This window comes from Octodon degus, unplaced genomic scaffold (assembly GCF_000260255.1).
Source record: "Octodon degus isolate 3935 unplaced genomic scaffold, OctDeg1.0 scaffold00013, whole genome shotgun sequence".
In the NCBI taxonomy this organism is placed as follows: domain Eukaryota; kingdom Metazoa; phylum Chordata; class Mammalia; order Rodentia; family Octodontidae; genus Octodon; species Octodon degus.
Window position 1 is genome coordinate 20687616 of NW_004524589.1, and position 13186 is coordinate 20700801.

General features: G+C 35.3%; 1 protein-coding gene across 1 annotated transcript in view; it reads left to right on the forward strand.

Annotated features, from left to right (window-relative positions):
* Window positions 1-12879, forward strand: part of Mycbp2 (MYC binding protein 2, E3 ubiquitin protein ligase) — a 328854-nt gene extending 315975 nt beyond the window's left edge. The window contains 7 exon segments of the mRNA XM_023709607.1: window positions 420-523; window positions 1464-1652; window positions 3197-3304; window positions 4531-4740; window positions 7217-7324; window positions 7950-8115; window positions 12050-12879. Of these exon segments, the coding sequence (XP_023565375.1) occupies window positions 420-523; window positions 1464-1652; window positions 3197-3304; window positions 4531-4740; window positions 7217-7324; window positions 7950-8115; window positions 12050-12165 (1001 nt within the window). The 3' untranslated portion in view covers window positions 12166-12879.
* Window positions 12880-13186: the final 307 nt, after the last annotated feature.

Sequence of the window (13186 nt, forward strand, 5' to 3'; positions counted from 1 at the left end):
AAATAAATATATATGTGTGTATATATATATGAGTTAAGGAAGATTCTTTTGTTTTTCAAGTTTCAGTGTTTGATGAGTTTTATGTTATGCCTTACAATTTTGATAATATATAAAAATACTTAAATCTCCTTTTAGTTTAGCTGATTTTAATTTTTAGTATTATATCTTCTCAGTCCGTTAGCTTGATTGGGAAATCTAGGGCTTCTTTAAAAAGTATAAATTAGTCAAGAGTTTATATGACTTCTTTAGATTCTTATCCTTTTTTATAATTATTTGTTTTATATTAGGGCAACTTATAACCCTTGGCTAATTTTCTGTTGCTGACAATTAATATGGTTTGCTTTTTTAATACTACAGGTAGTTATATTACAATGTATAAAAACATGTCTGAGAATTTTTCTTTTTCTGCTTGAACCTAGGTAAACCCACCACAAGTAGCTCAGAAGCATGCCGCTTCTGTGGGTCCAGGAGTGGAACAGAGTTATCTGCTGTTGGCAGTGTTTGTTCTGATGCAGATTGTCAGGTGTGTATGTAATTAGAGTCAGGCCATCCCAGGGAGGAAATGCGTATGTTCCCATGTGACTCCTGTGCTTCGTATAAATAATACTCAGTCCAAATGTCCTTTGTCAAGTATTAAAAGCTTTGTCAAAGCTGGAGAAAGGATCAAATATGACTCTTAAACCCAAGCCACACTGTGTTTTTCTCAATTACTATGAATGAATATATATATAATTTAATTTGTGCTTGAAGCAATCAAAATGTCTGTGGACTGAAACTTCTTCACCTTTATTTACTTCCCTAAGATAAATTCCTAATATCTTAGAGTCCTTGAATCCTGAATATGTATATACATGCACTCCAAATATTTTTGGTTCCTCAGTTCATGTAATAAGACTCTGGATAATGCTCAGCTAGTCAGAGACACATGGTATTTTCTTAGGGTTTTTTTAACCTCTGTTTTGGTGAGCGGACTTATAGTTGGGATATTGCTCATCAGAAGCTTTTTGCTTTGTGATTATGCATGAAGACAAAATTATAATTATTTTCATCATTTCCTTTATGTGGAATGAAATTTTTAAAAATCTTAAAAAAGAAAAACAGACTCCTAATAATCCTAATATAGATTCAAACAATAAATAAAGATAATTGTTATTACTTTGTTGAATAGATGGTTCCCATGGGAAAGTAGTCCTAGAAAAATAATACAAGTATAATTATAAAAATATGTGCCTGATACCATTTCTGCATCTTGTCCTCTACTATGAAGACAACAATATGCAATGCATTAATTATTGTAACCGTCCTGCTAACCTGTTTTGAAACTGTTTCATTGCTATTTTTTTCTCATTAAAATGAATAAAAAATAATAATAAATAAAAGGTGGTAGAGAGTCCCACTTGGATCTTAAAATTTTAAAAATGTGCCCTTTTTGATCATTGTATATCATTTAATTCATTTAATAGGAATATGCTAAGATAGCTTGTAGTAAGACACATCCTTGTGGCCATCCATGTGGAGGTGTTAAAAATGAAGAACATTGTTTGCCCTGTCTACACGGCTGTGATAAGAACGCGACGACGCTGAAGCAGGACGCTGATGATATGTGCATGATATGCTTCACGGAAGCACTCTCTGCAGCACCAGCCATTCAGGTTGCCTCACCTTTTAAATATGTCGTGGGGAAATACGTTTGTCAAATAAAAAAAATGCTTAGAATCTCATTTTAAAGTCTCCTTATATATATTGACATACAGTTCAGTGGGTGATCAGACAATACAGTGTTTATTTAACACTTAATAATTTATTACAGGGCCACCAGCCAAACAGTTCAGTGTATTAAAGCACCTACAAGCAGGCACAGGGGCAGGGGATTTGATCCCCAGGCCTGCCGGGCTGGCCCTGCCCCCGGGGTACACTGAGGGGCAATTGAGACTGGGCGTGGTAGCATGCACCTGTAATCCCAGCTTTTAAGAAGATGTAAACAGGCAGATCACTAGGAGTCCAATCTAGTAGTGAGACCCTGAACACCCTATAGACCCTTTCCTAAAATACAAAAAAAAAAAAAAAAAAAAATTATTACAATAAAACACATTGCCATTACACTTCCACAAAATACTCTACTTTAAGACACTTAAGCAAAATTAATTGACACTGTCTGGAGTAGTTCCGGAAGTCCTCTTTTTTGAGTGTCTTTACAAGGTGTGATCAAAAATTCAGTTAAATACTGCTGCCAGCTGCCATCCACTGGAAAGGCAGGCTCATAAAACATTACTATACATTGTCATCCACCTTATTCACCACATCTGGCACCAGGCAACTTCTTGCTCTACTCTAAAGTCAGTATGACCATAAAAAAGCAAAGATTTTAAATTCATTCAAAACATTGAGGCAGCCATTGCAGTACAACTAAAGGCAAAAGAATGGACTTCCAGAATTGCTTCTGAGAGTAGCAAGAACAATGGCATTAAGTGTTTTTGAAGTGAGTGGACTTATTCTGGCAATGTGTCTTCTACTGTAATAAATTTTTTAAGTGTTTGTCATATTTTTTGATTGAGCTTCTACTAGGGAAGGAATTCTGTCCTTTATGTTCTGCTTCCCCTTTTATGTTCTCATCATTTATGATCTGTGTGAGTATGTATAATACAGTGAGTAGCATATATAAAATGTTAAGGAGGGTGGAAATGATTAGATTATTAAATAGCTAGGATTCTTAATTTCTATTGTCGAGCATATTTATATAATATGTAAGTGATTAAAGCATGGTAAAACATGCCTCCATGCATAATAAAAGTTATTACTATGTTTTTAAATGTTTTCCAGTTGATTATATGTATTTTCAGTTATGATTGATTCTAAGATAATGAATATTCACATTAAAAAATTTCAAAGCTTTAAATCAGTAGTTTCCTATTCTTTCTGAGACATAAAAGTTAGTAATTTTGTATTTTATATCCCTAACCCAACTCACTTTACATAGATAGATTTTATGTAGATGGCATTAATAAATGAATGACCAAGAGTAGGATAAGCTGCAGGACTGGTTAGTAATGTTTCATGAAAACTGTCCTAAGGAAGTGGTGACATTTCATTATGCTAAATTTCTTGATTTTTCTCTTACCTGCCTTAAGTAACATTTTATGTTGATGAGCCTCCTTGTTTATCATTATTACATTTGCTTCTTCTCTCCATATTTAAGCTGGACTGTAGTCATGTATTCCACCTACAATGCTGTCGACGAGTTTTAGAAAACAGATGGCTGGGCCCAAGGATAACATTTGGATTTATATCTTGTCCTATATGCAAGGTATGGAAAGAATCACAAGTAATCTACTTTCTATTTTTGAGTGTATTTTCATCTTTCAAAATAAGCGGTCACCAGAAACTCTTAATATCTTTCCCTGCCTGCTTTTTACTGCCAGTTCTAGCTTCTATCCTCTTCATCCAGGTGGCACCTGAGAATATTGCAAGATCTCTCTAGGTATTATAATGCTGTTCAAAAGTTACTATAAATTAAAAGCCAGTTAAATTAAATTGAATACATTGCATGAGGAAATTTATATAAACAAAACATCGTTTTGTATTAATGATGCATGCCCTTACAACTTTCAGACCCTGTGAGTTTTATCACAGGATGTGACCATGGATGGCAACCAAAATAATAAAGGAATACTCTGGTGCTTTTATTTACTGACATCAACCATTAAAGAGTGAAGTCTTGACCTTTAGTGTCAAATCATTTTAGAGCTAGTTAAAATAAGGAGAAATTCTTGGCATTTGGAGACAGTTACAGAAGTAGTAAGCAAAGAAGGAAATTGTTTTGGTAAGCTAGTAATGATTAATAAAATACTTTTGTTAAAGAATGTGACATGCCTTCCCTATTAATTCTCTATTCCTTTTTATTCTGTTCAGTTTTCCCTTTTTAACCTGTCTTCATTATTTGCAGACTTGTACAAAGGGTTTAATATAAAGAGCTGGCCAATCATTGCTTAGTTAGACTGAGGAATGGTCAAAAAATTACAGTATTTTGTTTATTTACCTTTCTCACGTGACCCAGAGAAAAGTCACCCTTAGGAACCCTGGAAATAGGTACATGAAGGTGATATAGAAAATAATATCTGCTCAATTCTATCATCTGACATTCTATCCTATTTCTAAGGAACCAAAGCATACATATACACATGCCTCACACAGAAGGAGCATGTCATATTTGTGACAGCAAAGTAAACTTTATTTCTAGGAGAGCTAAGGCAGCAGGAGATACATATTTTAGATGTAGGAGATATGAATTTAAAAAATGTTATTTTTTGCTCTGAGCCACTTTTACCCTTATTTTCCCTACTCTTGGGAAAAAAAATGGGTTTGTAAGGACTTTACGGGATAGTTTTAAATGATATTTAGTAATATTTATTAGGGAATGTTACTGACTGGTTATGTCCTTGTACAGTGCATGGCATTTGGGTGCACAGTAAATGTTTATTGAATTAATTAATAAATTATTATGTTAAAGAATGTGCATGTTTTTAATTTCAGAACAAAATTAATCATATAGTACTAAAAGACCTGCTTGATCCCATAAAAGAACTCTATGAAGATGTCAGAAGGAAAGCCTTAATGAGATTGGAATATGAAGGTCTACATAAGAGTGAAGCTATCATAACTCCTGGTGTGAGGTTTTATAATGATCCAGCAGGCTATGCCATGAATAGATACGCATATTATGTCTGCTACAAGTGCAGAAAGGTATGCTACTAATTATACTAAGAAACTTAAAAGATAAGAGATTGCCTCTATGAATAAGAAGTTTAATTGCGTAATAATTTCTAATTCTTACCTTTTAACTTTTGACGTTTAAAAAAAGAAAGCTTGATATAATGTTCCAAACTGAATTTATGTATTTAATTTGTTTTGGGACTTTTTTTTAACCTAAATTTTTTCCAAAACATGTAGTACTAAAAACATTACTTTCTGTCAGTGAAATGTGTTTTCCCAAGGCAAGTTCCCTCTCTTAACCATCCCTTCTTAAAATTCTTGCTTCCTGCCTGTAGACCACTATTTTTAGCCCTCCTGTCTTTATGGTCATTTATTATCAGTTCCTTTTCATTTACCTACCCAACATACACTTCTTTGCCTAAAACTCTGCATAAAAACGCCCCCCTTAGATTTGGTGACTTCAAGGACATCTATCATTTTGCTGACAAGGGATATATGCCATTACAGCCTTCAAATTTTTTGAGATTTAGGTACAAATACCCAACCCTCTATCACACATTTTAATTTCCTCACAGATACTTCAAAACTCTTACATCTATTATTACTTTCATCAGCCTTTACTCCCCTCAGTCTTTTAAACTGCGTGTGCAAAGTCCTGTCAATTCTGTCTCCAAATCTCTGTGTTTCTTTTAACACCCCTAATTACTTTCTTTATTAATTATTATAGCCTTTTTATTGAGTCTTATGTGTTCTCCTAAACCCTTGCATCCACTTCATCCGTTACTCATACACTAGTACTGGTCGGTTAGTATTTATAGATCTCAGACTTAGGTGCATCGTTCTGCTGCATATAATCTTGTAGCTCTGTCCACCTCTCTGGTCTCATTTCCCAACATACTACCATTTCGACTGCATGCTATGACTACTGAATGTGTCTCCCCCCAGACTGCATGCTATGGCTACTGAACGAGTCTCCCCCAGACTCAGCTGTTTGCTCACTTACTGACACTTCCATACTGTTTCTTATCACAATATGCCCTTCTCCACTACCTACTGCACATTTTCCTCTCACTTCCCACCACCACCCCTCCAGTGCTATGTACACATGCTCAGACAACTGGCCAAAGCTATCTCATTCCACTGTAGGATTCAGTTCAGGTCTCACCTCCTTCTGTAATATGACCATATCTCCCCCAGGACCACCACCACATAGTTTGATTAGCTTGCATACGTTCTTCCTGGCACTCAAGCTGCACTAATGATAATAGTTCACACACCTCTCTGCTCCACTTGATTATGTTCCATGAAGACAAGAACTATGTTTTCACCTCTCCTTCTCCAGTACTTGGCTCTTACTAAGTACCAAGTTAATTAGAACATGAATGAATAACTAAAGGATGCATAGTCTTGTAATACAAAAAAATATAAACATGAATGGAAAACTAAATACTCAAAAAGGTACACATATATTTATATACATAAGAAAAGACCAACAGTACATTTGTGAAATTTGTGTAGTGGCAAATAATAAAATATTCTATGTATTTAATGTGCTAAATATTAAAAATTAATATTATGCTACCACATGTGTAGCAGTCGGATGTTTAGGAAGCTATACAGACAGTAGAGAGAAGTAAAACAGCTAGAGTAAGCAGTTGGCCTTAAGATAAATTGAAATATTTCTAAGACCATATTTAGCTGGTGGATGACCATTTATAACCTCTGCATCAGTGAAGCCTTTTGACCTGCTTTTCTAGTACAGATAATAGACTTATATTGACTCAGCTTGTTTATTCCCAGTTTTGACTTAGCTTTTTGACTATGGGACATGGTGTGCATGCAAATTGTCCCAATTTCTTGGCCTCATTTATTTCGTGCTCAGAGAAAATAAAAGTAAATCATCCATTGTGGTTTCATGTATTTGAGTGAATATGTTGGATACTATTAAATTTCTGCGTGCAGTATAGCTTTATAAGTGTGAGTAGTATTCTGAGTAGAATTACAAAATTTAGCTTTCCTTAAAAAAATGTTTGTATGATCACAAGTTACTTAAAATTGTTATTTCTTTCCCATTAGAATTGGTCTTACAGTTCTCTTGTAATACTTCATGTGCAATATAGTTTTGTTCTTATTATAGGTTAGGGATTAACAGACATATTTTTTAAGCAAGAGAAGATGACTTTGCCTGGAAAAGCAATTTCTATTTACTACTTAATATCTTTTTCTTGGTGTTGAAATATTATGCCTCCTCAAATCATTTTTCTTGGCTCATATAGTATTTAAACTCCCTACCGAAGGCATAAGTCCATTCCAGAATTGAGACAGCTTTATTTCTCACCTTGATCCACTCTACAATCAGAAATATGGGTATGGAGGTTACTGGCCTTGCATAAGAGTGGCTAACAGACTGTACTACGTCTCAGGCCTCTTGGTCTGATTTTCATGACTGTATCCCCTGCCAGGGTCTTCTTTTTCTTACCCTTACCTAAATATGGTCTCTCCTTAGGCATATTTTGGTGGTGAGGCTCGCTGTGACGCTGAGGCTGGGCAAGGGGATGATTATGATCCCAGGGAGCTTATCTGTGGTGCCTGTTCTGATGTGTCCAGGGCACAAGTAAGTAGAGCATGTTGTTAGGAATAACAGTTTGGAAAGGTTAAAATTCAATTTATTTAAACAGTGGTATACTCAATAAGTTGGGGTTTTCCTAGTGCTTTCTGATATTTATATATCACTGTATAATTTTCCATATTATTTCCTAGTTTTTATTTCTTTTGGGCTGTATTTTATTTTATAATTTGTTTTCCATGTAATGATCACCTATTTTAAATAAAGAATGAACTTACCTATTTCATTTTCTTAAAGCAACAGTCAAACTTATAGATTTTCCCAGCTTCAGTAAAGTCTTCACAGTACATCTGAGATTAGAAAGTAGATAAGACATTATCAATTTTTTAGTGTACCAGACTAATTATTCACAAGGAAATTTAGTAGTATGCTTTCTAAACCAGATAGATTTGCTGGACATGGAATTAGAATTGGAGGCTTTGTCCAAACCTTTTGGGCAAAATGACACATTTATCCATTGATTTTTAACATGTATTTTGTAAGTCTTTTTAATCAGTTTTCAGGGCTGTATGTGTTCTGAAAATATGAATTAATGAACTGTGTATATGACTATCTTAAGTATAGTTGGAATAATCTTACTTTAATCTTGTACCTGTCTCTTCCTTTGCTATAGATGTGTCCCAAACATGGCACAGATTTTTTGGAATATAAATGTCGCTACTGCTGTTCAGTGGCTGTCTTTTTCTGTTTTGGAACAACACATTTCTGTAATGCCTGTCACGATGATTTTCAAAGAATGACTAGTATTCCTAAGGAAGAACTACCACACTGTCCTGCAGGTATGCTTTTAAAATCACGAATATAATTGCTAATTTTCTTTAAAGATTATTTGGGAACTCTGGTTCAAATGTTGGAAACCCAATTCAAATGAGCCTACAATAACAGAGAACATAAATAACCTCAACCTGTGTAAGTTTACGACATTTCGACCAACTAGAAGATTTAAATGATCACCATGATGAAGGGTGAGGAGTAAACACAAAGCAGATCTTTTGGGGAGGAAGAATGAAGTATACTAAGGATTATTAAAAGGCTTGTTCAGCACACGAAAGCCATGTGAATGTGATACTCTAATGATAGAAACATAAAAGGATTTTGTGATTTATTTTTCTTCTAAAGAAGCCTGGACCTATAGAATAAGTATGTGGTCTGATCGCAAGGGTCTGGGAATTGGCAACACAGTGAGACCAGAACAGCAAGGGAATGAAAAAACCCAGCTGGCATAAAGGAGAAGTGCTGAAGTCAGGCTGAGGGAGCAGAAAGGGAACACATGGCTGAAAAAAATGTGAAAACCCTGGGAAAGGTCAGGAGGCTTCGGATCACCATAAGGCAGCTGGGCACAATGGCACAGTCCCACACTCAGGAGGCTGAGACAGAAGGCTTGCTGAGATTCCAGGCCAGCCTGAACTATGTGGTGAGACCCTGTGTCAATAAAATGACGACAACAACAGCAAAATGATAGTGATGATGATGATGATAATGTTATCAGGCTTACCAGAGGAAGGAGTGGCCAATGCAGCCACGCAGTGTATCTGCAGTTACTGAAAATAGTACACACCACGCTGTAGGTGGTGGTGTTCAAGCGGGGAAGCACTCCCTCGCCTCCATGCCTCATCAGAGAGCTCACGGCAGGCCTGCAAGAGAAAGCAGTATGATAGTGCCCCTCGGGAGTGTTACAGGGCAGATATGGGCTATTTCATTGTAACATTGCTTATAGCAATATAAATTTATAAGCAATGCCAGTATCTAATAAGTGAGTGGTTAACACTAAAGAATAAGAATGCAGTTTCTCATACTAATTTAGAATAAAAGATTTCTGTGAGAAACTATAAGTAAAAAAAGCAAGTTACAGATCAGTGTATATAGTACGCTGTCTTTTATAAGAAGGGAAAAATGAGAACATATACTTACGTTCATATGTGCATAAAAACACTGGAAAAATATTCAAGAAATAAATTATTGAACAAAACAGGCAAGATGGTGGTAGATGCGGATGGAGATGTCAATTCTGATTACAAATTTTTAACACTTTTGTATTTAAACCATGTAAAATATGTTACATATTTGATAATAAGATTTTTTAAGTCTACTTTCTGCCACCTGTGTTAAATAAAAATACTATTTTAACCCCCTTCAAAATTATTTTCAGTAGAAGTAACAGACTTTGAAGCAGCCAGTTCACAGTGATGTAAGGCCAGGGCAATTGGGTCATGACCAGAGCAGAGGTGGGAGCTGTGATTAGAAGCGGAGCAGGTGACTTGAGGACAGCAAAGGAAGGGAGGGACAAGCAGACAGTATTCCAGATGTGAGCCGCAAGGGAAAGAGGACTGTCAGGGGCCGGGTGCAAGTCATGGTCTGGAAATGAAAATGGGAGAAAGTTCATCGTGCCTAGTGACATTAGAGAGCACTGGTGACAACCTGTTTCCAGTTGAAAGAGCTCTACTGCAAGGAATATCATTAAGAAAAATCCAGTTTACTTAACGAAAGGGGTTTTTTTGGTTTTTTTTTTTTTGTTGTTGTTGTTGTTGTTAAAACAAAAATTCTGGAAGTAATGAGTAAGCAACAAAATATGTATTCCGGAGTATATAGTGGCCCACAGTGACTGAGAGAGGAGGGGTCAGCTAAAGGCAAGGCTTCCCCAAATGCATTCACATGATCAAATGAGTGAACTGAAAGGACTTCTGTCCTTCAAACAGTGTGACTTATAAGAAAGAGGCAGAAAAAGGGGTAGTCAGTCAGCGGACGGAAGGAGCTAACATTCGTCCTAGGCCTTTTCACATGCATTTTCTTATTTCATTTTTACAACCTACAAGGTAGGTAGTATTATCTCCATGTTCACAGATGGAAAATTGAGGACCAGGGAAGTTAATTAGCCTAAGGTAATATACTTCAATTGAGATGTTCTCTCTGCTCCCCTCTCCTCACACATCTTTGTTCACTTAGAGAACTAAAACAGAATTAAAGGAAAACCTACCCTCTAGCTCAGTAATTCTGATCTGTAATACACATATATGAATGAAGGCAAGAGTCAAGATTAAGACTCTGAAACAGATAATCTTTGTTAGTTCATTTGGGCTCCTATAACAAAATGCCATCAGCTGGGCAGTTTATTAACAGAAATGTGTTTCTCACAATTCTGGAGCTTAGGAAGTCTAATATCAAAGTGCTGGCAGGTTAGTGTCTAGTGAGGGCCCACTCTGTGGTTCATAGACAGCAGTTTCATGTTAAAGAGTCAAAGGGGTCTATATGGTCCAATTTGGAAGGGCACCAATTCTACTCACTGACTTTACCCTCATTACCTAGTCACTTCTCAGCGTCTCACTATCATAGTTGACACAACCTGGGTCTGTGCCTGCATTTGTTTGAAGCAGCACAATTGCTGCCTTTAGTCTCTTAGCTCAAGCCTACAACTGGTTTCTCTTTCTGAGATGAGCTATCTTTACTTGTTTTTTGTTGTTTTGTTTTTGTGCCAGAAATTGAACTCAGGACCGTGCACTTACCAGGGGGTCACCATGCCACTGAGCTATCTCCCCAGCCCAAGGTGTCTTTACTTTGATACCACTACCCCCCATGCCTTGATTTTACTCCTCCATGATTTTACATTATATTCCTCTAGATCAGGGCTTGGTTTGTTGTTGTTCAGTAGTAGTAATGACAGCTAACATTAACTGGCTATTTATACTGCACAGACTAAAAGTGTTAGAGACACTGGCCTTTTACCCCTCAGGACTTCATAACCCAAAAGATAGACTGAATGAGATTTTATTACCTTGATCTGGAAAACCTTGTCCCAGTTCACCTTTTTTTCTTTTTGTTTTTCTTAAGTAAAATTAGAATTTACACTAATTTGAAAATTAGTTGAAGAGAAATAATACATTGTTCCTGTCTCTCCTCCCACAGTGCAATAAGGAGGATGTGTATAGGTATAGCCTATATTCCTGACTGCTCAAAGCCCCACCCTTTACAAAGAAGTTAGACATCATTTTTAAATGACATGAAGTATATTAGATAACAAATTTCTTTTAGAAATAAAAAATTAGAGCTGTTTTATACCGTATAAGCATAACTTATGTATTATGTACAGATTTGTATTTTCCCCAGGGTTTCTTCTAAATTACATTTTATTTTAATGTGCATATTTTAAGATGACTTTCACTTTTCTATTAATCTCCCTTCTGATAGTTTTTAAATAACACTAATAATAAGTGTTCTGATTTTTTATATCTCTCCTCAGTGGAATAGAAGGATGATACAGTTTATTTATACTTAAATTTGTTATTTGTAGAAAGATATATAAAAATCTCCTTTGTATTCTCATCTAGCCAAATAATATTCTGCTAAATTAAATTGATTGTTGTGACCATTTTTGCTCATTGCTTGTGCTTTAAAATAATATATCTAATTCATCTATTAGTTGAAAATCTGTAGGTCATGGTGGTTCTCTTTAAGCAAGATACTGTAGGTAAGGGACCACCGATAGTATATATATATATATATATCACTCTGTGTTATATATAATTGTGTTGTGCTGAAGTTTTTGTGAATATTCCTATTTCTATGAGTAGCAGAAAATACATCTTTTAATTTTATATTTGCATAACCAAAGTCATGCTATTTCTTTGCATTACTTATCAGTGATTTCTATTTATGTGAGGTTTGTATGTGTGTATTTTTAAATATTGTATTTTTTTGCTTCCTTCAAAATTTATACAGGTCCCAAAAGCAAGCAGTTAGAAGGAACTGAATGTCCTCTCCATGTTGTTCATCCACCCACTGGGGAAGAGTTTGCCCTGGGGTGTGGAGTATGCAGGAATGCTCACACTTTTTAGAACACCACAGTCCTTTGTCTACAGAGAAAAAAGTTGCCTTCATCCACCAAGAGGATGTGGTGAAGTTTAAACTCTGCTCAGGATAAGGATGGGACCATTTTTACATCCATGAAAATGAACCATTCACAGTGCAAGAAGAATGCCAAATACCATGTACATAATTCTTGCTGTGGAAGTTTTCCCTATTACTTTGGTTTATCTTCTTTTGAACCAAGACATCAAACTTGTGAGGTGTTTGCATGTGGCCATTACCGTCATTGGCCTGTGAAGCATTGAGCATTTATAGATAATTGACATAAAAGAGTCATCATGCCCCTGGACTGAGAATGATGCTGGCTTTCAAGCAAAAAAGAAAAATAATCATTGTTTATTGTATACTGCCTTTTTTGTAATCCTGTACAATTGCATCACAGGTGGGGATATACAGAGGAATATTCTGGTTTATTTCCTAGACTGTTATTTAAAAAAAAAAAAATTGTGTTAGGACAGCATATAAATGTAATAAGTATCACACTGTATATAAAGATATCAATGTTTGTCCTGTATAAGAATTACTAAATTACAAGTACAGTTTCATTTAAACTTCTAGGTTACGTTTGAGCCTGAAATTTTAATGAAGTGCAATACTGAGTGTGCCTCATTATCTTGCAGCTGTAACATTGGAATGTACATGTCAATAAAACCACTGTACATTTTTATACAGTGATAAAGTCTGATATGTGTGAAGGTCTTGGTTTTTTTTTAGAAAAAGTAAACAGTTTATAATCTAAAAATCCACCTAAGATTTTTTTCAGAAAGAAATTTACTAACACAGTAAAACCATAACTTTTGTAACCATTTTAGGAAATGAAGAATGTTGATAAACCACACTGTAAGAATCTTAAACACTGCATAGAAGATCATGAAATATTTTTTAGAAACACACACCAAAGGCAAGAAAACATTTAGGTTACTAACTTCTGTTATCTTAACCAGTAGCTGTTTGTCCTTTCATAAAATAGTGAAGTAACTAGTCTTTTCT